General features: G+C 43.8%; 1 protein-coding gene across 13 annotated transcripts in view; it reads left to right on the top strand.

Annotated features, from left to right (window-relative positions):
- Positions 1-21637, top strand: part of ABLIM2 (actin binding LIM protein family member 2) — a 62661-nt gene that overhangs the window by 7478 nt on the left and 33546 nt on the right. For all 13 annotated transcript variants that reach the window (XR_014516050.1, XR_014516051.1, XR_014516052.1 and 10 more), the window contains exons 3-9: positions 3653-3836; positions 6685-6794; positions 8650-8776; positions 10940-11033; positions 11828-11915; positions 12760-12818; positions 15086-15169. Coding sequence is in view for 1 of the 13 variants with exons in the window: in XM_083460734.1 (XP_083316860.1) it covers positions 3653-3836; positions 6685-6794; positions 8650-8776; positions 10940-11033; positions 11828-11915; positions 12760-12818; positions 15086-15169 (746 nt within the window). In the remaining 12 variants the exon portion in view is untranslated. The remainder of the gene's footprint in view (positions 1-3652; positions 3837-6684; positions 6795-8649; positions 8777-10939; positions 11034-11827; positions 11916-12759; positions 12819-15085; positions 15170-21637) is intronic.

Genomic DNA, 21637 nt, shown 5'->3' with positions numbered 1-21637 from the left:
AGACTGTGGCAGCTGAGGATAGGGGAAGAATTTAATTCATGCCAACAGTTGCCATAAAGATACGCCCCCATTTAACAGTGGTGCCCATATTTCTTGCCAGTGGTGAACAGCCCTGCTTCTGTTGCCCACAACCAGCACAAAAGTCTCCCTTATTGGTGCTGTCGTACCAAAACTCCAAGTGAGGGAAAGAGGCCATTCTCCTCTCCTCCACTGAAACGAGGGGGGGGCAGCTTCTCTCCTGTAAGATGGGGCAAGGATGGCCAGACACTGTCATGCACTTGCATGCTCTTGTCTTTCATCCTCCTCCATGTGACGCGGGTGCCAAGTCACCTTGGATTTGCACCGTTCTCTCACTCCTGCTGCCTGCAAAACAAAGGAGAGACCACTAGTGAATACTCTCCTCATTGCCAGGAAAAGGGCATCTTCACGTAAACGGAAGATGAAGGTGAATGAGGGCTGGCAGGAATTTATCCACTCAGTGCTTGTTGTTATTCTCTCTCCCCACCCTGGCATTCCTAAGCTCCCCACGGCCCAATTGGGGTAGAACCACCCCACCCCAACCAAAGTTGGAGTGCAGTAACAAGCTTTGGAAGCATCAGTATCTTCCTTGTTGGTTGGGTTGTTTGGGGTTTGCTTGTCTAGTTCAGGTAGCTGCAAAACCTGAGCAGTTCAGAGCTGCTGGTGATCTGCTGAGTGAAGGTGGACATTATTTTCTCTCTCCCACCTGTTCATGAATTAGGAAAGAGGGATGGTGTGAACTTTCTGCAGCATTGCTCTATGAGAAATCAGGCTTTGAGCATTAAGCCATATTTCATTCAAGACATTTAGCATGGAATCACCATACACCATTCCCTCATGTTTCATGGAGACAGACATTGTAATCCTTCTGCCTTTTCCCAGTGCTGCTTCTTTCTTCCCACAGAAAGCCCAACGTTTGGGGTTTTTTCTTTTCTTTTCGAAGGACTGAAGAATAGAGTCACTCCACAGGTTAGGAGTTAGGAGTAGCCCATTAGGCCTACCCTTCCATCTTTTGTTTTGATAATGGGCAGGTGAACCTATTGCAGATCTCCCCACATTTGCAACACATTTGCAGCAAGCAACATTTTATAACATCTTATATGAGTTGTTTAGCTGATCATAGTCATGAGAAGTACTAAATGGGGGAAAACACTAATGTAAACAATTATTTGCCCAGATCATGGTTTTGAAATCATCCCTTTCTACAGAGCACATACAGAGTGCTTTCATCACTGCCAAGTAATTGCAAGAGATGGCAGCTCTGCATTCCCTCCCTTCTTCTCTAACACTGCAATCCTATGCATGTTTATTCAGAAGAACATCCTATTGTGTGCAATCAGACTCACATTTTCCATAGGTCAGCAGCTGAGTATTTTGTGGTAGTATTGGACTTCACTGCTGCTATGCTAATATGGTTAGCTACCCAAACCAGGTGCAGTTTGTGCATCAGCAGGGTGACTTCAGGGTGACTTTTTTGCTTTGTTTTTCTCAGCTTCAAATTAGTTGATGTGTTCCTTCTCATGCAATACACATTGATTATTTCAGGAGCTAGCAGGGCACTAAAGTTTTCATATTCCTTATGCTTCTAGACAACTATTAGTCAACTCATGGCAAACAGGAGAATGTTGATGTGCAGCCTGATGGCAATCTGCAATCAATTCTTATTATTGACTTTTTATAGTAGGTTATTATAATAAATAGTAATTGAGAGGAAGAAGTAAATGGTGATTAACAGAGATTGCAGGGCAGGCACTTTGGTGTCTCAGGGATTTGGTTTGGCATTTCGCTCACAACAATCATAGCTTTGAATGGTATATCATGCTTACTGTTGTACACACTGAATCCAGGCTGACCAGTCCTTCTCTTAGAGCAAAATAGATACTCTGTCATCTCTTCAATGACAGGGATATGATAGAGTGAATTTCCTAGATTTTACTCATCTCTTCATGTGCCTGAATGAATTTGCCTTGCCTGAATCCCCCAAATGAATATTTTCCCATTACTTTTGATATTCTTTATTGCTGGTATATGCCAGGGTCTTTTCTTTTCTTTTAAAGGACACCTCCAACCCCCTAAAACAGTCACTGGGTGGCTATGGAAAGAATGAAAAAAGAAAGCAATCTCAAAGGCCTCTGTAACTGGATAGTTAGCGCCACTGTGGTTGCTAGCTCATTGCTTCTAGGAGAATGGAAGCAGTATCTCACACTGGGCGACCCCAAATGTCAGCCTTGGGCCTCAATGTACACATGGCATAGGAGACCTGTGATCTTCTTCAATGCAGTTTTCTTCTTCAATGCAGCAGTGTTTGGCTGCTAATCTGATAATAGAGATGTTTAGCCCTTTCCCCAGTCTAAATTGCTGTATCCTCTGCTGAAGGTCCCATTAGTCTTGCCTGGTTTGGGGAAATGTTGGGTACAGTATTCCCCCACAGTGAGAATGCTTATATGTAAAAAGCACACGTACTACTTGTGTGAACACTGTAATGGAGCTGTCAGAAATGCAAGCAAGATCCCCCTCTTGCAGGGAAAGGAGCTGTGATCTTGTGTGAGCTCACAGCTCTCAGGCTATACTGCTCACATGAGTAGACCACATGCATGTGCAGACAAGTTGGCTGACAGCGTTATTATCAGAACCAACTGAGAAAATTCTAAGACTGGAAACAAACTATTCCATAGTTAACGGAAAGAAAGAAGAAGGAATATGCTAAGCCATGTGTGAGTTAATAACAGGAGTTGGTATATACCAGATCAACTCCGCTTGCTAGTCTATAAATAAATTTGCTAAAAGCTACTGTGTGTAATCTGAGAGAGCCTGCATAAGAACATAGCGTAAAGGAAGGGTGTTTCAGATTACACAGGGAGGAGGTGCCATTTGCAGGAGACCAGCCAGAGGATGAGTTATTCAGTGATTTATAATATGCTCTTTGTTTAAAACCAGTCTCAGAGTGAGCTACTGTATAAAAGTATATAATGCATTCAAAAAAAAATCTTTAAAAAACCCAAACCACAGCATCAGTAAATTGGATTATATCACAGTGCTGTGGGAGCAATAAAACATCTCCTCCACTCAACTTATCAAATGGCTCAGTAAATAAATAGGCATTTACACCCATCAGGGTTGGCGCCAGCTGAATCTGTGATGGGAGGGCATTCCACAATTGGAGTGCCACCACAGCAAACATCCCCTCATGAGATGAAGCAAAGATGAAACATTTTCCTGGGAGTTTACCTGCCTGAAAAGGCACAGAAGGAAAAGTCCTTTAAAAAAATTCCAGCAACATGCCATGTGCTAAAATCCATTGCAGGGATTCAGTTCTTTATCACTGCTTGAGTATATTGAGTCTTCAGTATATCCAAAACAGATAACCAGTATATGCCCTGTCATCGTTTATATTTCATTTATCACTATGTGCCAGAGTTTCTTTATTTTGGGACAAGTCCAGAAAATACGTTTTATATCAGCATTATTCATTCTACAATGAGTTACGCTGTACCTGTAAAAGGTATAAAGACCTTTAGGCATCTAGTGAGGGGGAAAAAGCCATGTACAGCTTAAAATAACTCAATATGTGATGCTTTGCCTTCTTAGGGATGGAGTTTCTTTTGTCATATATTGTGTCCTGTTTTGCCCACAGCCTGCGGATGTGACTTGGCTCAAGGAGGATTTTTTGTAAGACAAGGAGACTATATCTGTACTTTGGACTATCAGCGCCTCTATGGGACACGGTGCTTCAGCTGTGATCAGTTTATTGAGGGAGAAGTGGTTTCAGCACTGGGGAAAACCTACCATCCAAATTGTTTTGTGTGTGTAGCTTGCAGGTGAGTTTATTTCTCTGAAGCTTTAACGTCTGCCTTTATTTTTAAAAAATGAGATGGTGAGAATTGACCTAGTTCAATTCCAGGAATGCTTCTGTTCACCAGATTTCCTCTCTTGACAGCTATTGGACTTTTTGCTCCAGGAGCTGTTCCAGCTGCCCTTGGCCCAACTAAGAACCTGCCATTCTCCAGTGGGTCTTAGGATCTCTGGAGGCTTCCTTGACACTGCAGGCCTTGCGGTGTGTGAAAGTCCTACATTGGCTCCCAGTACGTTTCCGAGCACAATTCAAAGTGTTGGTGCTGACCTTTAAAGCCCTAAACGGCCTCGGTCCAGTATACCTGAAGGGGCGTCTCCACCCCCATCGTTCTGCCTGGACACTGAGGTCCAGCGCCGAGGGCCTTCTGGCGGTTCCCTCATTGCGAGAAGTGAGGTTACAGGGAACCAGGCAGAGGGCCTTCTCGGTGGTGGTGCCCGCCCTGTGGAACACCCTCCTATCAGATGTCAAGGAAATAAGCAATTATCTGACTTTTAGAAGACATCTGACAGCAGCCCTGTTTAGGGAGGTTTTTAATGTTAGATGTTTTATTATGTTTTTAATATTTTGTTGGGAAGAAGAAGAAGAAGAAGTGGCAGCAGCAGCAGCAGCTAGTGTGGCTTCCCTGCCCAGGAGGCATCTCCATATGTCCATTAAGGTCTCTGGAGATATTGCAGGTGTCATGGACAATGCTGGAGATACAGTGGTACTTTGGTTTGCAACCGCTTTGGATTACAACCAAGTCAAACCTGGAAGTGCGTGTCCCTTTTTTTGGATTACAACCCATTTTTTGGGATTACAACTCATTTTGGGGGGGAGGCCCCATTGGCGAAAGCGCCCCTTGGGTTACAACCTGTTTTGGTTTACAACCGGACCTTTGGAACAGATTATTGTTGTAAGCCAAGGTACCACTGTAGGTCGAGTGACAGCCTCAGACGACGCAGGAAGTTTCTGCCCCTGCCTGCCTCCATACTGTATCTTCAGGGATCATGACACTCACTCATGCACTTGTGAAATGTGCATAGGTTTTCACCAGTTTTTATGTATTTACTGTATTTATAGCCAACCTTTTCTTCAAGTAGCTTAAGGTGGAATAAATAGGTCTCACCTTCTCCTTTAATCCCCACAACAGCCCTGTGAGGTAAATTAAGCTGAGAGGTAAATTAAGCAGCCCAAGGTCACTCAGTGAGCTCCATGGCCAGGTGGGGATTTAAAGCCTCCTCTCCCAGATTTAAATCCAGGTTTAGTCTTGACACTAACCACAACACCACACTCTTTTAAATGGCTTTATTGGGGTACCAAAGATACTTTGTCTGTTGGCCGTGAGCCTCCTTAAAGAAACATAATTTATCTTTCTGTGCTTCACTGCTCTCAACGCTCACAATACAATGCTTTCTTGAGGGGGAATCTTGTATGAGCAATCTCCATTCGAAGTTTTCACATTGAGATAATCTGAGACACAAGAGACTATCTAGCTATCTAGCAATTGTATCAAATGGGACTATGATGTTGGAAACATGATTTGTCTGCTTACTTCATTCAAAGTTGGCTTTGTCAATGGAATCCAAGATGGCTGCCATGAATTAATGTTTTGGTTAATATTCCATCCCCACTGGTTTTAGTCAGATATTGGAATCAGAGTTTCTGTGTGCATTATTTGATTGCCTGCATTACTTTTCTGACATGGTTAGGCTCCCTCTAAAAACCACATTTTTTTCTGCCTGTGGCAATGAGATTTCTATAGGATCCTTTCACCATTCTTGATCACCCTGCTGTTATACTGAGAGGGATAAAACTTGGTTTTTGAGTTCTATGAAGCTGCTGGTCACTTCTAGAAAGTGAATATTGTAGAATACGCAATGGATACTTAAGTATGTCTGTGGAAGAACAATTAGATGATGGACTGAGCCGTGAAAAGAGCAGAGAGAGCCACACTTCCCCTTAAGTCTGTACCTCTTTGCCACATTTTTAGTTTGGTTTGGAGCTGGGTGTTCCCACTTGTGATCTTTGCCTCATATTTTACTTGGTGAAAGACCCCTTAAACCCTGTGTTTTCCCATTCATTCTTCCTATAATCAATAGTCAACTTTTCGTTTTGTCTCCAGCTCCACCCACCTGTGGAAAAGAGTCAGAGAATCAGAAGACCAGATAAACAGAAAACCACATGATCGAAAAAAACCAGAGAATCTGAAAACAATCATTTTGACGTATAGAAAATGAGTCATTACTTCCCCCAACACAGTTCCCAGGAAAACACATCAGGAGCTATTTTAGGACCAGTTCAGATGAGGAACAAATTTTCATTTTGGTTTTCCACAGTTAGATGTCTGTTCCAGTTCAGCAATAAGCAGCAGTTTTCCTGGGCAAAGTGGTGGGACCCCGAGGGGGGGGGAGCCCTCTCAGACCCCTGATGCATAATGCTAGAAATCATGTGACAAATGCAGATGTGGACGGGCCCTTAGATGAGGGAGAAGGAACAAACAGAGTCCTTCCGTTGCAGGATGGAGAGTGAGGCAGGAGCATCTGTGGAGGGAGTGTGTGCTAGGGTGGAGATGCATTGGCAAAAGGATGGTGTGTATTTTGAGAAGAATATTTTTTAAGCTGCTATGGTACCTCAGTTCTTTCCCAAAGGGAAGTAGGCATTCTTCTTCAATGGCGCCTCTTAAATGCTGAGCTTTCAAGTCACTGGTCAGATTTGCCAGCTGGAAATGAATGATAAAAGTGCTGAAACTAGAGTCCCTTTTATAAAAATAGAAATGCAATTGAAACATTGCAAGGTTCTTCATTTTCTAATGCATTTGATTTCTTTTGCTGCAGGCAACCTTTTCCTCCTGGGGACCGCGTAACTTTCAATGGCAAAGACTGTATCTGTCAGAAATGCTCTCTGCCATCTGCTGGAAGCAACAGCAATTTTCCAGTCCTCCGAAGTAAGAGCACATTAAAAAAATTATATGACTGAGCTTTTGAAAAATGGTTTCCCCCCAAATTTCACTAATATTCATTTCTTCAGTCTCCAGTTTCATGTTAAATAGTTCCATGAATGTGCTCTTAATATTTTAATATTAACTGACTATTCATCATATTTTTGATTTCTCTATTTCATATCCAATGCTTTGATTTCAGTAGTTAATATTTGGTAGCTAGTATTTGATAATATGTGACAGCTGGAATATTTAGCTTTTGACAGGATTTAACCATTGACATGCAATGATATCTGATAGCTTTTGATGCCATGCAACACTGTTTTGCAATCTGTATGGTTTCATGCATGAGATGCCAAGATCAAAGCAATCAAGAGATGTCTCAAATCTTAACGGATAAAGTTAATAAATCTTCTGTGGCAAAATGTGAATTTCTGTTAAAGTTTGAATATTTGTGAATATTGATGTCAGCGTTATTTGTTTAAACAAAAAATCAATGGTAAAATGAAACTGGGAGTCTCAGAACTTTCATCTTTTATCTAAACTAGTCATTTATTTATTACTTTTCTTACCCTATTTTTCCTCCAAAGAGCTTAGGGGGGCAAATGTGGTTCTCCCCTCGCCCCCCCCTCCTTCTCCCTCAACACAGCAACCTGTAGCTGAGAAATAAGGGCAGGGCCCATGTCAAGTTCTGCCACTAAGGAGTGATTTGAGTCTTAAGCCCAACAATCCCCTCAGTGGTGTGTGTTTTATATTTCAAAAAAGGCAGAACACATCGCATCAAGAATGGCCTTGGATCTGTATTAACACATTAACAAGACTGGCTGCATCAGCATTATAGAATAAGTTTTTGAAATACAGGGCTCCCTGGCTTCATCACAGGTTTCATTGTATTTATCTGTCTCTGGGATATAAGCTGGAAATGTTAGCGCATATTTGGTTCTGCCCTGTCATGCAGGATTTTGAAGAGAGCACTTTAGTTTAATTCATGAAAGATGGGACATTTTATACTTTTTGAACCTACAAAGGTAACATTACTTTAAATATGATGTTGAAATAGCGGCCGTTTTTTGACAGCTGCAAAAACTTTGCATTGTGGCCCCTATGCCGCAGCATCACTATTCTCTGATTAGTTTAGAATAAATGTAGGTAGGCAAAATAGGCTTTTTTCTTTAAAAAATCTCTTTATGGATGCATACGGATAAATTAACTTGTTTTTAATGTGTTTTGGAAATTTCAGGATGTTGCAGTTCTTTGCATAGCTTTTATTTAATCTGGTGTTTTATTATTTGTATTGAAAATTAATTTTAAAATGCCAAACATAAATTAGGTAATGCAAACCACATTTGCTCAAGGCAGGCAATCTGCTGGCGCAAGTAAGAAGTGAGCGGCAAAGCAAGGGCAGCCTCTGTTGGTTTTATCTGGGCTGAGCACGTGAGTGAATGTGTTAGAAATAAATCTGCAAAAGACACAGCACAAATCCCTGTCTCCCAAATCCAGGCTGTTAAATAGAGGCATTAGAAAGATGGAAAGAATCAATGAAGTCACGTCTTCATCTCTCTCTGGCAAAGAAATGCCCAAATAGTAAAACTAGACAAAATGTTTGCATCCTACGAACAAAATACAACTATCAATTTGAATGGGGGCAGAATTTAGAGATATAACGTGTTTGTATATTTTTCCTGAAATTTCCCAAATGCCCTAGTATTTATCATTATTCTGAAACCTGGCCATGGCTGTGTATCCTGAGTACATGCCCAAAACCCAGGGGACGCATTTGTTTTTCTACAGCCTCTTAAATGACTCATAAAATATATTGCTTACATTTCAAAGTCATTTGTGCCTTCTTCTTTCTTTACAGATTGTGGGAATTGTGGCTCTGAAATAAAAAATGGACAGTCTTTGGTTGCTTTGGACAAACACTGGCACTTGTCCTGTTTTAAGTGCAAGATATGTGGCAAACGTCTGAATGCTGAATATATCAGCAAGTATGTTGGATAGAGTGGATCCATCTTCTCTTAAGACACTTTTCAGTGCTATATTGTCAAAATGTGTTTTGTTGGCATCTTGTGATGTGTGACTCTGTGGAATGTCAAACGCTTTTCACTAGGCAGGCCTAGTGAACAAATGACACACTAAGTCTCATGGAATGCTTGCCTGATTTCCTCTGTCATTTCTTAACATGCCTTGGACTTCCCATAATTTTGTGACTATTTGAATGTTTTTACCCTATTCCAGAGACTTACGTGGCTTTCACAGTGCACACATCCTTCCTGCTGGCTTGCCTACTCACAACTGAATGGGGAAGCTAGCTCCAGAATCTCTCAATGCCATGTTAACTCCCCACCCACCCTACCTACAGCTGCTTCTGCTAAATGCCAGGTCAGTTATTAATAAAACAGCTTTAATCCAGGACATGGTCCTGGATGAAGAGGTTGACCTAGTTTGTATCATCAAGACCTGACAGAACGAGGCATCCAATCCTGTCTTAGTACAACTTTTTCTAGCTAAGTGATCAGCACCAACCTGACAATTGCAGAATTGGAAGGGACCTTGTCAGGCATGTACCAACCCCTTAGTCAATGCAGGATGTACAATGCAGGTTACTTGATCGGTGGCTGACCAGCCTCTGCTTAAGCACCTCCAACAGAGGAGAGCCCACCATCTCCCAAGCAGTTTCTTCCCCACAATTTCCACTCATTAGGTCTAGTCCTGCCATCAGGAGCAACAGAACAGACCTACCCTATTTTCTGAATGACAGCCCTTCAGCTATCTGAAGACGGCTCTCATCTTTCTCCTTAATATTTCCTTTTCCAAGCTAAACATATCCAACTCTAATCATTCATCATAGACCCCTCATCTTCCTGGTTACTCTCCCCTAGACATCCTCCAGTTGATCAGTGCCCTTTTACAAATGTGGCATTTAGAATGGGAGGGCAAAATGGCAGCAATACATAGAACTGCTACCACCTTTGCCATGCATTCTACCCAGCAACTGGAAAATGAATTCAGACTTGGGATTCCGATGGAGTCTCACTTGCCCTAGAGCAGGCATAGGCAAGCTCGGCCCTCTAGATGTTTGGGGACTACAACTCCCATCATCCCTGACCACTGGTCCTGTTAGCTAGGGGTGATGGGAGTTGTAGTCCCGAAACATCTGGAGGGCCAAGTTTGCCTATCCCTGCCCTAGATCATGTATGACTTGCATGTAGGGCATTTACGTATTGACTTGAGTAGGGCTCAACTTTTAGCCCTGTTGCTGACACAGCAGCTTTCCCCTTATTTGTCATTTTCATTACCTGATGAAGTTGCGATCATCGGTCTTTGTAACTGCGTAAGAAACACATTAAGATGGTCTGGCCCAGGAGGCAGGATATAAAATCACTACAGCTTTCTTCAAAAAGACTAGGATGCTGTAAGCAGCAGTGTCACAAACTAGTGGTTGCATTGCTTACAGTTGTATTCAACTAAGTCTTACTCACCCATTGAACTTAAGGAACCTAAGTTAGGGCTCATCTACACTTCTAGAAATCTAGCAATGGGTCTGAAAGATTTTAGTTTCGTCCCATTGCTTCCCCCAGGAAACCTGCTGTTTACTGCTAAATCACAACTAACAATAATCTGCAAAAAATCTGATGGAGCTTTGTCTTGATTCAGTTGTAAACAGCAGGTTTTCCCAGGGGAAGCGACAGGACAAAAGAAGAAGAAGAAAGAAATCATGGGGTAAAGGAAATGTGGGTGATATCTTCTACTCCTGTCCATTAACTTGAATGGGTCTAACCTGTGAATAATGAGCATGGGATACCACCCAAAGTATTGAGCCAGTGCAGTGCATTAATGCATTTGAAGTATACGGTAAAAGGTTACTTTACAAACCCTCACAGCTGAACAGTTAATCGCCAGTAGATTAATTGATTCATTATGCATAATAATGTGCCGCAGAAAAGTTGGGCAGTTTATTTCATTTGTAGTCTTTGATGGCATGGTGTTATTAAATCAACCTGGGACACATAACTTTGCTTCTTATCAACTGAGCCACACCTAGGGAACTGCTAGGACTCCCTATAAATACAATTATAAAATGTTCCAACTAAATCATCAGTTTTGACATTTGTAGTTGAAATGATCCATGGATATCGTCTTTCTTCTAGAGATGGTGTTCCATATTGTGAAATGGACTATCATGCTAAATTTGGAATAAGATGTGACAATTGTGAAAAGTACATCACAGGAAGAGTTCTGGAGGTAAGGCAACTCTCTGCCCTTAATGTCTGTGTCCTAAGAAGAAACTCCCTGAGAACTAACCTCTTATTCATGAGTTACAACAGGCTTCCTCAACCTTGGCCCTCCAGATGTTTTTGGCCTAAAACTCCCATGATCCCTAGCTAGCAGGACCAGTGGTCAGGGTGATGGGAATTGTAGTCTCAAAACATCTAGAGGGCCGAGGTTGAGGCAGCTTGAGTTACAAGAACTGAAACACTTATATTTTGTCAGTCTTTGACACTCGCTTTCCGGAAACTGGTATTTCCTTACCCCTCAAGCATCAACTTGCTCAAATGCCTACTTTAAAATGACTTGCCTGAGAGAGCCAGTGTGGTGTAGTGGTTAAGACCTGTAGACTCGTAATCTGGTGAACCGGGTTCGATTCCCCGTTCCTCCACCTGCAGCTGCTGGGTGACCTTGGGCCAGTCACACTTCTCTGAAGTCTCTCAGTCCCACTCACCTCACAGAGTGTTTGTTGTGGGGGAGGAAGGGAAAGGAGAATGTTAGCCGCTTTGAGACTCCCTAGGGTAGTGATAAAGCGGGATATCAAATCCAAACTCTTCTTCTAAAAAAATAAAATTAAAATAAAATTAAAATAAATGACTTGCATGCTTCACTGGGGATTACACATGACATACTCTTTCAGTTTCATAGGTTGAAGTGGAGGTGACTACTTTAACTAGCACCCCCTCCTTTAGCCTTGTCTCAACTACAGAGTGATCTGGATGTAGTAATTTCAAACACCTTCATCTTTATTCTCTTTTGTCTCCCAACAGGCTGGAGAAAAACACTATCACCCAACTTGTGCACTGTGTATCAAGTGCAACCAGATGTTTGCAGAAGGAGAAGAGATGTATCTTCAAGGTAAAGGAAAAGCAGATTGGAATTACTGGCACTGCTGAGCTTTATTCATAGAGAAACAGCCAGCGTTGTTGTAACTGGTTTTGTTTTTATTGGGGATTTGCTATGATAGTCAGAGCACTATGGTCTTAGTTTAGAGGAGATGTAAATGTCCAAGATGCAGCATTTTTAAAGAAATGTTTGCAGTTGAAAATAAGGTTGCTTATCTGTAGCTTTGTGATGTCTGTACACCCGTTTATGTATTGAGCTATGGGTAGTGTAAAATGATAGCTACGTTGTCTACACTTGGAATTGCTTAAAGAATTCAACTAGAGTAGGAGGAGTCGCCACTAATTCTGCATCTAATTTAGTATACTGGTTAATCTAATCTTGATTCTAGCCATTTTTAAGGTATTGTGTCTTGAACATACCACATGTTTTTTACCATACCTCCTCTAAACTAAAGCACTGCGCATATAAAGCATGGCTTTGCACAATCTTTTTCTCTCAATCTGGACTCATCTAGACTTGCATTTATCCTGTGGTGTCTAGGCACAGTCCAAGAGGATTTTCTTTTGACCCACTGCTTTCCCTGGAAAAAAATCTTGTTTACTGCTGAATCGGAACAAACATCAATCAGGTTTTCTCTGGGCTGACATTTGTTGCAATTCAGTGGGTTTTCATTGGGAAAGCAAGGGAACAAAACCTCCTGGACTTGTGACTTTAAACCATGGAACAAACAGAAATGTGAATGAGCCCTTTCTCTCTCTCTCTCTCTCTCTCTCTCTCTCACCAGTAAATAGAGCATTTCGGGGGAAACTGTTAGAAATATCAGGAATTAACTAGAGTGCTGACTTTTTATTTTCAGGGGCTTCCATCTGGCATCCCGCCTGCAGACAGGCAGCCAAGGCTGAAGAAAAAGCCAAGGTAAAACCCTTCCCAGCTCAAATGGGCTCCATTGATTGTCATAAACAACCAGGCTATTAGAATTCTTTAGCCTCTGCAATTCTGTATGTCAGAAATCAACCTGTGAATTTTAGGGGGAAATGCAGCGGGGTGCAGTTGAGGGTTTGTTTCTGTTAAGTTTTCCATTAGAAAGAGATCACTTATTAAATATTTCAGAATGGTTAGGGAAATAATTTTTGAAATGTTTTAGAAATAAAATACTTCTATACCTGGAGCAGCGTCTCCACCTCCGTCGCCTGGACACTGAGGTCTAGCTCTGAGGGCCTTCCCGGTGGTGGCACCCACACTGTGGAATGCCCACCCATTAGATGTCAAGGAGATGAGTAAATAGACATCATTTAGAAGACATCTGAAGGCAGCCCTGTATCATGAAGTTTTTAATGTTGAATGTTTTATTAGGCTTCTATAGAGTCATACCTTGGGTTGAAGTAGCTTCGGGTTGAGCATTTTTGGGTTGGGCTCTGCAAGTAATGCATTACTTCCGGGTTTCGCTGCTCGCGCATGTGCAGACACTCAAAATGAAGTCATGCGCATGCACGGAAGCCGCGAATCACGACACGCGCAGACGCGGGTTGCGTTTGCTTCAGGTTGCAAACAGGGTTCCAGAACGGATCCCGTTTGCATCCAGAGGTACCACTGTATTTGTTGAAAGCCGCCCAGATTGACTAGGGCAACCCAGTTAGATGGGTGGGATACTATTGTTATTATTATGACAACCATTTAAACTGTCAAAAAAACCTTACAGTTCTGAAGCAATTGAGTATTTACCTAATATTTTCAGGATAAAGCAAGAGGCCAGGTCTAACTCCTGTCAGGCTGCCAGTATTAAATTGTTCTGTTAAGAGTTCCCTTAACAAGTAAGAGGGAAAGCAGTCCTGCATGGACATTAGGTTACCTCATTTCCAGGCAGACAGAACTGAACACAATACTGGGGAAAATCGGTAATTTTCATTTTCCAAAGCTAAGATCACATGTTTTCAGTAATGGATAAATATCCTAAATCAGCAAATGATTTCCCAAATTATCACACGCCCACATGAAGAAAAGGAGGAGGAGAAAACATCTGCACAATTAAGCTACTAGCACAGGAAGGAGGAGTTTGCAAAATGGCCCAGTAACATGTATTACAGCAGTGCTGAACTAAGGAATTATGATAAGCAATAGCACATGAATAACAAACCAGAAAAAGGGTTCTCCATCTAAATGGAAGGGTGGGTGTGTAGTGGGAGCAGGTGGCGCTGTGGTCTCAACCACTGAGCCTCTTGGGGTTGCCAATTGGAAGGTCAGCGGTTAAAATCCCTGCGATGGGGTTGCTCTGTCCCTGCTCCTGCCAACCTAGCAGTTCGAAAGCACGTCAGAGTGCAAGTAGATAAATAGGTACTGTTGCAGCGGGAAGGTAAATGGTGTTTCCGTGTACTCTGGCTTCCATCATGGTGTCCCCACCAGAAGTGGTTTAGTCATGCTGGCCACATGACCCGGAAAGCTATCTGTGGACAAACGCTGACTCCCTCGGCCTGAAAGCGAAATAATAATAATAATAATAATAATAATAATAATAATAATAATAATAATAATAATTTATTATTTATACCCCGCCCATCTGGCTGGGCTTCCCCAGCCACTCTGGGCGGCTTCCAAAAGAATATTAAAATACTATAATACATCAAACATTAAAAGCTTCCCGAAACAGGGCTGCCTTCAGATGTCTTCTAAAAGCCTGGTAGTTGTTGTTCTCTTTGACATCTGGTGGGAGGGTGTTCCACAGGGAATGCGCCACTACCGAGAAGGCCCTCTGCCGCACCCCATAGTTGCCTTTGACTGGACTTAACTGTCCAGGGGTCATTTATACCCTTACCTATATGTATATACGTAATTGCTTTGAACCAGGGGTGGGAAAGCTGTGGCCCTCTAGATGTTGCTGGACTCAACTGCCCCCATTCCTTGGCACGGCCAGTGCTGACTGGGAGTAATGGGGGGTTTGGGCCCACAACAATTGGAGGACCATACATTTCCCACAACAAAATTTCAGTTTAGTATTACATTGCAGTTTTATTGAAACTCAGAACTGGGATGAAATGCTAAACTCAAATTCTAGGCTTGTGCAGATAAATAATTTTCAACAGGGCAGGGGTTTTCGAACTGTTACTTTTTGATTTGAAGTACAAAACATTTTATTTTATGTTTTCCTTTAATAATTACTCAACAATACTCATCTTACATGTTTTCAGTTCCAGGAAACTAGAACATCATCTGAGAGTATAATTTCAGTACCTGCTTCAAATACTTCAGGTTCCCCAAGTCGAGTGATTTATGTAAGTACTTTCATTACAGGGGGAAATTACTAAGAAAATCATTGATAGCGGACTTCCGGGTTAGCGCCTCCGGCAATGGCGGATTTCCTCTGACCGGGAGGAATCCGCTTCATGGAAATTAGGGTCTGGACCGCCATGGCGAGGCGGAGACCCACCAAAAACCACAGGCGGGAGAAGCCTGTGGACGTGGGATTCGGCTGGCACCTTTTGCGCCTCCCCTACTTGCGGGGAAACCCAGTTTCGGGGATCCAGAGCAACGTGGGGTGAGTGGTGCGGTGCTTCAGATCGACTGCTCTTTTCACGGAGTGAAGCCGCATTGCTGTTGCCGGAGAGCGCTGACTTTTTCCTGTGGACAATTAGACTTTAAACAACTACCCGTGAGTAGAACAGAAAATTGGACTATGAAACATCTTAATTTGGCACCGAAGCGGGAAGGTTCTAAACAGGAAGTCCGCCTTCCGCTTTTGTAAATAGATTGAAGCAAAGACATTGCAAACTAAAGTCTGGAAAGTCGTTTGTAAAGGACTAAATCTACATCAGTTAAAACTACCAAACCCCCCTTGGAAGCAGGAGAAGAGGGGGGAAATCTTAGACTGTTTAAGCCTGCAGGAGAGAGAGTAAAGAAAGATAAATTTCCACTGTCTTGAACCTGGGAACGGGGTGTCAGAGACAGACGTTTTGGGGAAGTTCATTGATTGTGAATAAAACGTTTCTTGACAGATAGTTAAAAAAGAGAAACATATTGATTCCAATATTTCCTTTTGCATTTAAAAGGAACAAAATATTTGAAAAACGAAAGTAATTTTGTTGCTGGATCTGCTTTCAAAAAGACGGATACAAACAGAAATTGTTTCCTCTAGAGGGAGCTTGTGAAACTGTTGCTGGAGTCGATCTGGGGAATTCTACAGCTGTAGAGATTAAAGATCGTGAGAACCAGACATTGACCTTGAACAAGAATGTGCCCAGAAGAAGCCTTAGTGCTTGCTTTTTGCAAGACAAGCGCTTTACTGGAACAGCTACATGAGAAGATGGATTTGATGACTGTTGCAGTTAGTAATTTTGGACAAACAGTGAATACCTATATAGAAACAACCCAGGAATCTGCTTTGTCAGGGCAAGTTGTGCAGAAGACAAAGGAGGAGGTTGTTGCTGAATCTCAAGTAATACAAATGGAGAGAGCCGCGGCCTTGCAGGAACATAAGCTGTTGTTTTTGATGACTGAACCTGAAGAAAGTCAGATTTGGAGAGATGGAGTACTGTTTGGTTTGGAGATGGGAAGTTGGATAGATCCCCCTATGCAGGGATGTTTTGACTTCTGGGATCTGGTTTTGGGCCAGGGGGAGTTTGGAGTTGTGGGGGCCCTTAACTTTGGAGGGACTTTGAAACATGCCTTTAAATACCTTTTGGATTTCAGTGCTGACTATGGAGAATGGGCTGACCTGTCGAGAAGGGATAAAGACATTGTTAGGTTGGAGTCTCCCCGAGATCTACTCCTCAGTGAGAAAGGAAGGAAATTAAGAATAAGATCAGCAGAAGACAAAGTAAAGTGCAGGTATAAATATGAAGAAGATCTGCAGAAGGAACATGGAAAAGAGTTAAGAGCCTCGGATAGAAGATCACCAGGTTGATGGACTAGATGGAATGGATAGAAAGGACTGACAGAACCCGAGACCAGGGTGAAGAGACGATGGAGGAAGATTGGAAGAAAGTTTAAAAATTCATTTAGAGAATTATTGTAAAATTAATGAGTGTTAGAAAAAATGTTGGAATGAAACTATTTGGCTTTAGTAGAAATGCTATAAGGAATTATGTATAAATAAGTGTAGTGGTTGGGAGTTACTCGTGCGTAATCCTGCTCCGTTTGAGCATTAGATTGCCTGGTTAAACCCTCCGGACTACACAGCCCATATTTGCGTGGCTGCCCTTAGTCACTCGTAGAATCTGTCTGTGGGCGTTTCTTAAAGCGCTGCCAACAGTTGATAAGTGTGTATCTGAAGAAGTGTGCATGCACACGAAAGCTCATACCAAGAACTAACTTAGTTGGTCTTTAAGGTGCTACTGGAAGGAATTTTTTTATTTTAACATAAGAGTTGTTTGACGCCCAATCGTCTCCGCCTCTCACTGCGCGGGAGTCTCCTGCGCAGGGTGGGCGTGGGCAGCGGGGTGCTTGGGCTCTCCTCACTAACTTCCAACGAAGAGTCCGGGAGCCCCTGCACCTCCCTGTCCCGTTGTTCTCCTGGATCCCTGGTGTTACACTCATTTTCTTCCCCTTCTTCCCAGCTGAGTCTCCCTCTAGCTCTGGGACCTTCTCCTGCAGAATCAGAGACCCTCTCCTTCTCCCGTGCCTCTGATGTCAGTTCCCTGACAATAAGTTTTAAGTTTTAAGCTTTAGGGCTTTTTATGGTAAGATAAGGTTAAAATAAATTAAGGCAATTTAATGACAGAATATAGTGAAAGATGGAAAGGATTTGCTGAGATAATTAATAACTAGAATACAAAAAAGGGAGGTGTGAGGAGGTTGATGAAACAAGTTAACGAAAGATAAAGATTTGGGAATATTGGACTTGTTTTTAAATTTTTTGTTTGCTTTTGTTTTTGGTTTTGATGTATTGTGTGTTTTGTTTTTTTCTTTCTCTTTCTATTGACTTGTATTGTTTAATTCCTTTTTTGTCTCTTTTTTCCTTTTCCTTTTTTTCTCTGTAATTTTAAATTCTCAATAAATATCTTTTTTTTAAAAAGAAAATCATTGATAGCAATGAAGAGCAGACAGGAGGGAATTAGTTTTGAAAGCAAATATTAAGAAACAATAATATGCAGATATTATTACTGTGTCTGTCTACAGAAATACAATCAAGCAGGTCTCCGACCATCATAGTTTCTGTTTTTGACTGTCATAATTGTTTGTTATTCCCATCTAGACAACACCAGTTTCTAGACAATGACTCAGTGTCCCAATAGTTATCCCGGATCAGTAGAAAAGGAAAAACACGAAGTGGGTGCTATCGGTATACTGGTGACACCACACTATGCCTCTCTATGGTGTTCCTCAGTGGCTTTATAGAAACATTTCAAAGACAGAGACCAACAATTCAAGCGTAACTCTTTAGTTGTGCCATAGCAACTTGTCAGGGAACTGCCATCAGAGCATCAGGTGGTGGAGGGACTCAGGCAGGATGAAAGAGACTCAACTGCTGAAGCAGGGACCAGCAGGGGGAGGAGTGGGTCTCTGAGGGAATGCGAGCAGGAGGGAGGGCTCAGGGAGGCTTCCAGCGAGAACAGTGGGGAGGTATCGGAGTCTCCCATAGGGAGACCCACACCTCGCAGGAAACTGTCACGCCGTGAGTCCAGGAGACGCGTTTCCGTTAAGGAACTTCTTTGCTGGAAACGCTTCCGCAGACAGCCACTGTCGGACTCTACTAGTGACTAGAGCAGACATGTCTGAGGAGCTCCGTCACACACGGAGGTTTGTGGGGTCGCACAAACTCTGAGGGAGCACGTTTTCACGCACAAGCAGCTAATCAAACCCTCACAGCAGTCCGACAGTCTTTGTACGCTGCCTGTGCAAGAGAAGGCATCATGAGCGAACCAACCGGAACCGGAGGAGCAGGGGCTGGAGCTGGTCCAAGCTTGGAAGATAGATACCGAGCGTTGGAGGTTCAACTGGCCCTGCAGACGGCGAGGTTGGAGGAGAGAAGGGCTCAGGATGCAGACAAGAAGGGGAGAGCCACGCAATTCCCCAGAAAGGTACCAGGATTGGTGCAGAAGTTTGGGGGGGACCCCAAGGACTACCATGCTTTTAGGACAGAGATGCAATATGCCCTTAATGTGCAGTTCGATGAGTTCCCTGATGAGGAATCGCGAGTTGCTTTTGTAATTGGGCATCTTGAGAAAGGGGCTAGAGACTGGGTTCGACCCCTAATGGCAACGCACAATGACATACTAAAGGACACAATGAAGTTCTTTCGTGCAATGGATATCATGTTTTCCAGCGATATTGAGGAAGGGGTGGTGCGCAGACAGCTAATGGCTTGTAAGCAGGGAAGTCGATCTGTCCGTGAATATTGGACTGAGTTTACCATGCTGATTCACAGACTTAGTTGGGATTTATCGGCGGCACCCGTTCAAATGCTATTTGAAGAAGGTCTTTCTTCGGGGGTGAAAGACGAGCTGGCACGGAGCCCCAGGGCGGAGTCTATGGATCAGCTGACCAAATCTGCGCTGACCATAGGAGCGCGGCAGGAGGCAAGAGCCTTGGAGAGGCGGGAAGGGAGAGGGGAACGTTGGAAGGAGTTCCGCATTCCAGACATTCCTGAGCCAGCTTTCCCGCCGGCAGAGCCGATGGAAATCGGAACAGCGCGCGCGCGCGCATTTTCAAAAACCAGCGAGGGAGCTAAGAAGGAGGGAAAGGGCCCCCGGAAATGCTATCTCTGCCAACAGCCAGGCCACTTTGCCAGAGTCTGCCCCCAGAGGAAGGAATGGCAAGGGATGGTGGGAGCTGTTGAGGGGGGAGAAGAAGGGGGAGCGGAGCAGGTAAAAGCCAACGCCTGGTTGCCACAATTGGGGCACTGCAGCCAGGCCAAAGAGCAGTGAAAGTGCCCGTGCCAGAAGCTCCTCGACCTGCTCTAGTGATTGAAGTGTCGCTAGAGCTGCAGAATGGGCACCCCCTAAAAATAAAGGCGCTATTGGACTCAGGCAGCTCCTGCAACTTTATGAGCAAGGAGTTTGCTGCTGAACACCAGATACAGACCATCCCTTTAAGCAACCCCCTGCAGGTGACCACGATTGATGGCAGGGAGTTGTTGGGAGGAGGAGTCCGCTTGCAGACTGTCCCAATGATAATGAGGGTGGCAAGGCACACAGAACTGATAGCGTTTAATGTGGCCACCCTGGGAGGCGCTCCCATTATTTTGGGAATGAGCTGGCTAGCTCTACATGATCCGCTGGTTGGCTGGCATCAAAGAGTGGTGTCCTTTGGTTCAGCACATTGCCTAGAACACTGCAAAGGGGAGAAGGGTTCAGCAGGGGCCCAAGCCACCCTAGCAGGGACTGAAGTAATGGGGAAGGTGAAGGTACCACCACAGTATGCAGATCTCAGCGACGTGTTCAGCGAGAAGGAAGCTGACCAACTACCACCTCATAGACCCTTTGATTGTCAGATCAATTTACTCCCAGGAGCACAGCTTCCCGTGGGCAAGTTGTATGCCATGTCAGACAGGGAAATGCAGGAGTTGCGAGGGTTCATTGACAAGAACCTGAAGAGAGGCTTCATCAGAGAGTCCAAAGCAGCAGGGGGGAGCCCAGTGTTCTTTGTGGACAAAAAAAATGCGGACAAGCCGAGACTTGTATGTGATTTTAGGCGGCTGAATGCAGTGACTGAACCGGTGGCGTTCCCTATGCCCAGAATTGATGATATTTTGACCAGGGTGAGGAAGGGAAAGATTTTCACAAAGCTGGATCTAAGGGGGGCGTACAACCTGATACGCATAAGGAAAGGGGATGAATGGAAAACCACCATGTTTACCCCTTTGGGGGCGTTTGAATACCTCGTTATGCCATTTGGATTACAAGCAGGCTCCGCGTGTTTTCAATCTTTTATGAACCACGTGCTGGGCCCTTTGCTCTACAAGAATTGCGTTGCCTTTCTAGATGATGTGTTGGTGTATTCTGAGAATGAGGAGCAACATGTGAGAGACGTCAGAGAAGTGTTGAGCAGACTGCAAGCCAACAGGCTGTGGGTCAAACTGGAGAAGTGTCGGTTCCATACCAAGGAGGTGGAATTCCTGGGGTACCGCCTGTCAGACAAGGGATTGGCCATGGATCCCGGCAAGGTACAGGCAGTGCTGGAATGGAAAACACCCAAAACCAAGAAGGATGTGCAGAGGTTCCTAGGGTTTGGAAACTTTTATCGTAAGTTCATCCGCAACTTCGCCCATCTGACGGCGCCCATCACTGACTGTCTCAGCAGTAAAAAGAAGTTTGTATGGACGGCGGAGGCGGAGCGAGCGTTTGAGGAACTGAAAAGGGCCTTCGCCTCTGAAGAACAACTTCTGCATGTGGATTTACGAAAGAAGCTAAGGGTTGAAACAGACGCATCTGACAGAGCCATAGGGGCGGTGCTTCTTCTGCAGCCGGGGAAGGAGGAGTCAGAGTGGCGTCCGTGTGCCTTCTTCTCGCGGAAGCTGAACAAATCCGAGAGGAACTACACGGTGTACGACCGAGAACTGCTTGCTATTCATGAGGCGTTCCGGAGATGGAGGCATCTGCTAGTTGGTGCACAACATAAAGTGCAAGTGTGCACGGACCATAAAAATCTAGAGTACTGGAGAACGGCGCGAGTGCTCAACCAAAGGCAGTTGAGATGGGCCCAAGAGTTCTCCAAATTTAACTTTGAGATTTGTTATGTGCCAGGCCCAGAGAATGTTAGGGCGGACGCTCTCTCACGCAAACCTGAATATTTGGAGGGGGAGG

This window comes from Podarcis liolepis (genome assembly GCF_965112155.1).
Source record: "Podarcis liolepis genome assembly, chromosome: 9".
Taxonomy (NCBI): domain Eukaryota; kingdom Metazoa; phylum Chordata; class Lepidosauria; order Squamata; family Lacertidae; genus Podarcis; species Podarcis liolepis.
This window is presented reverse-complemented; position numbering and strand designations above follow the sequence as displayed.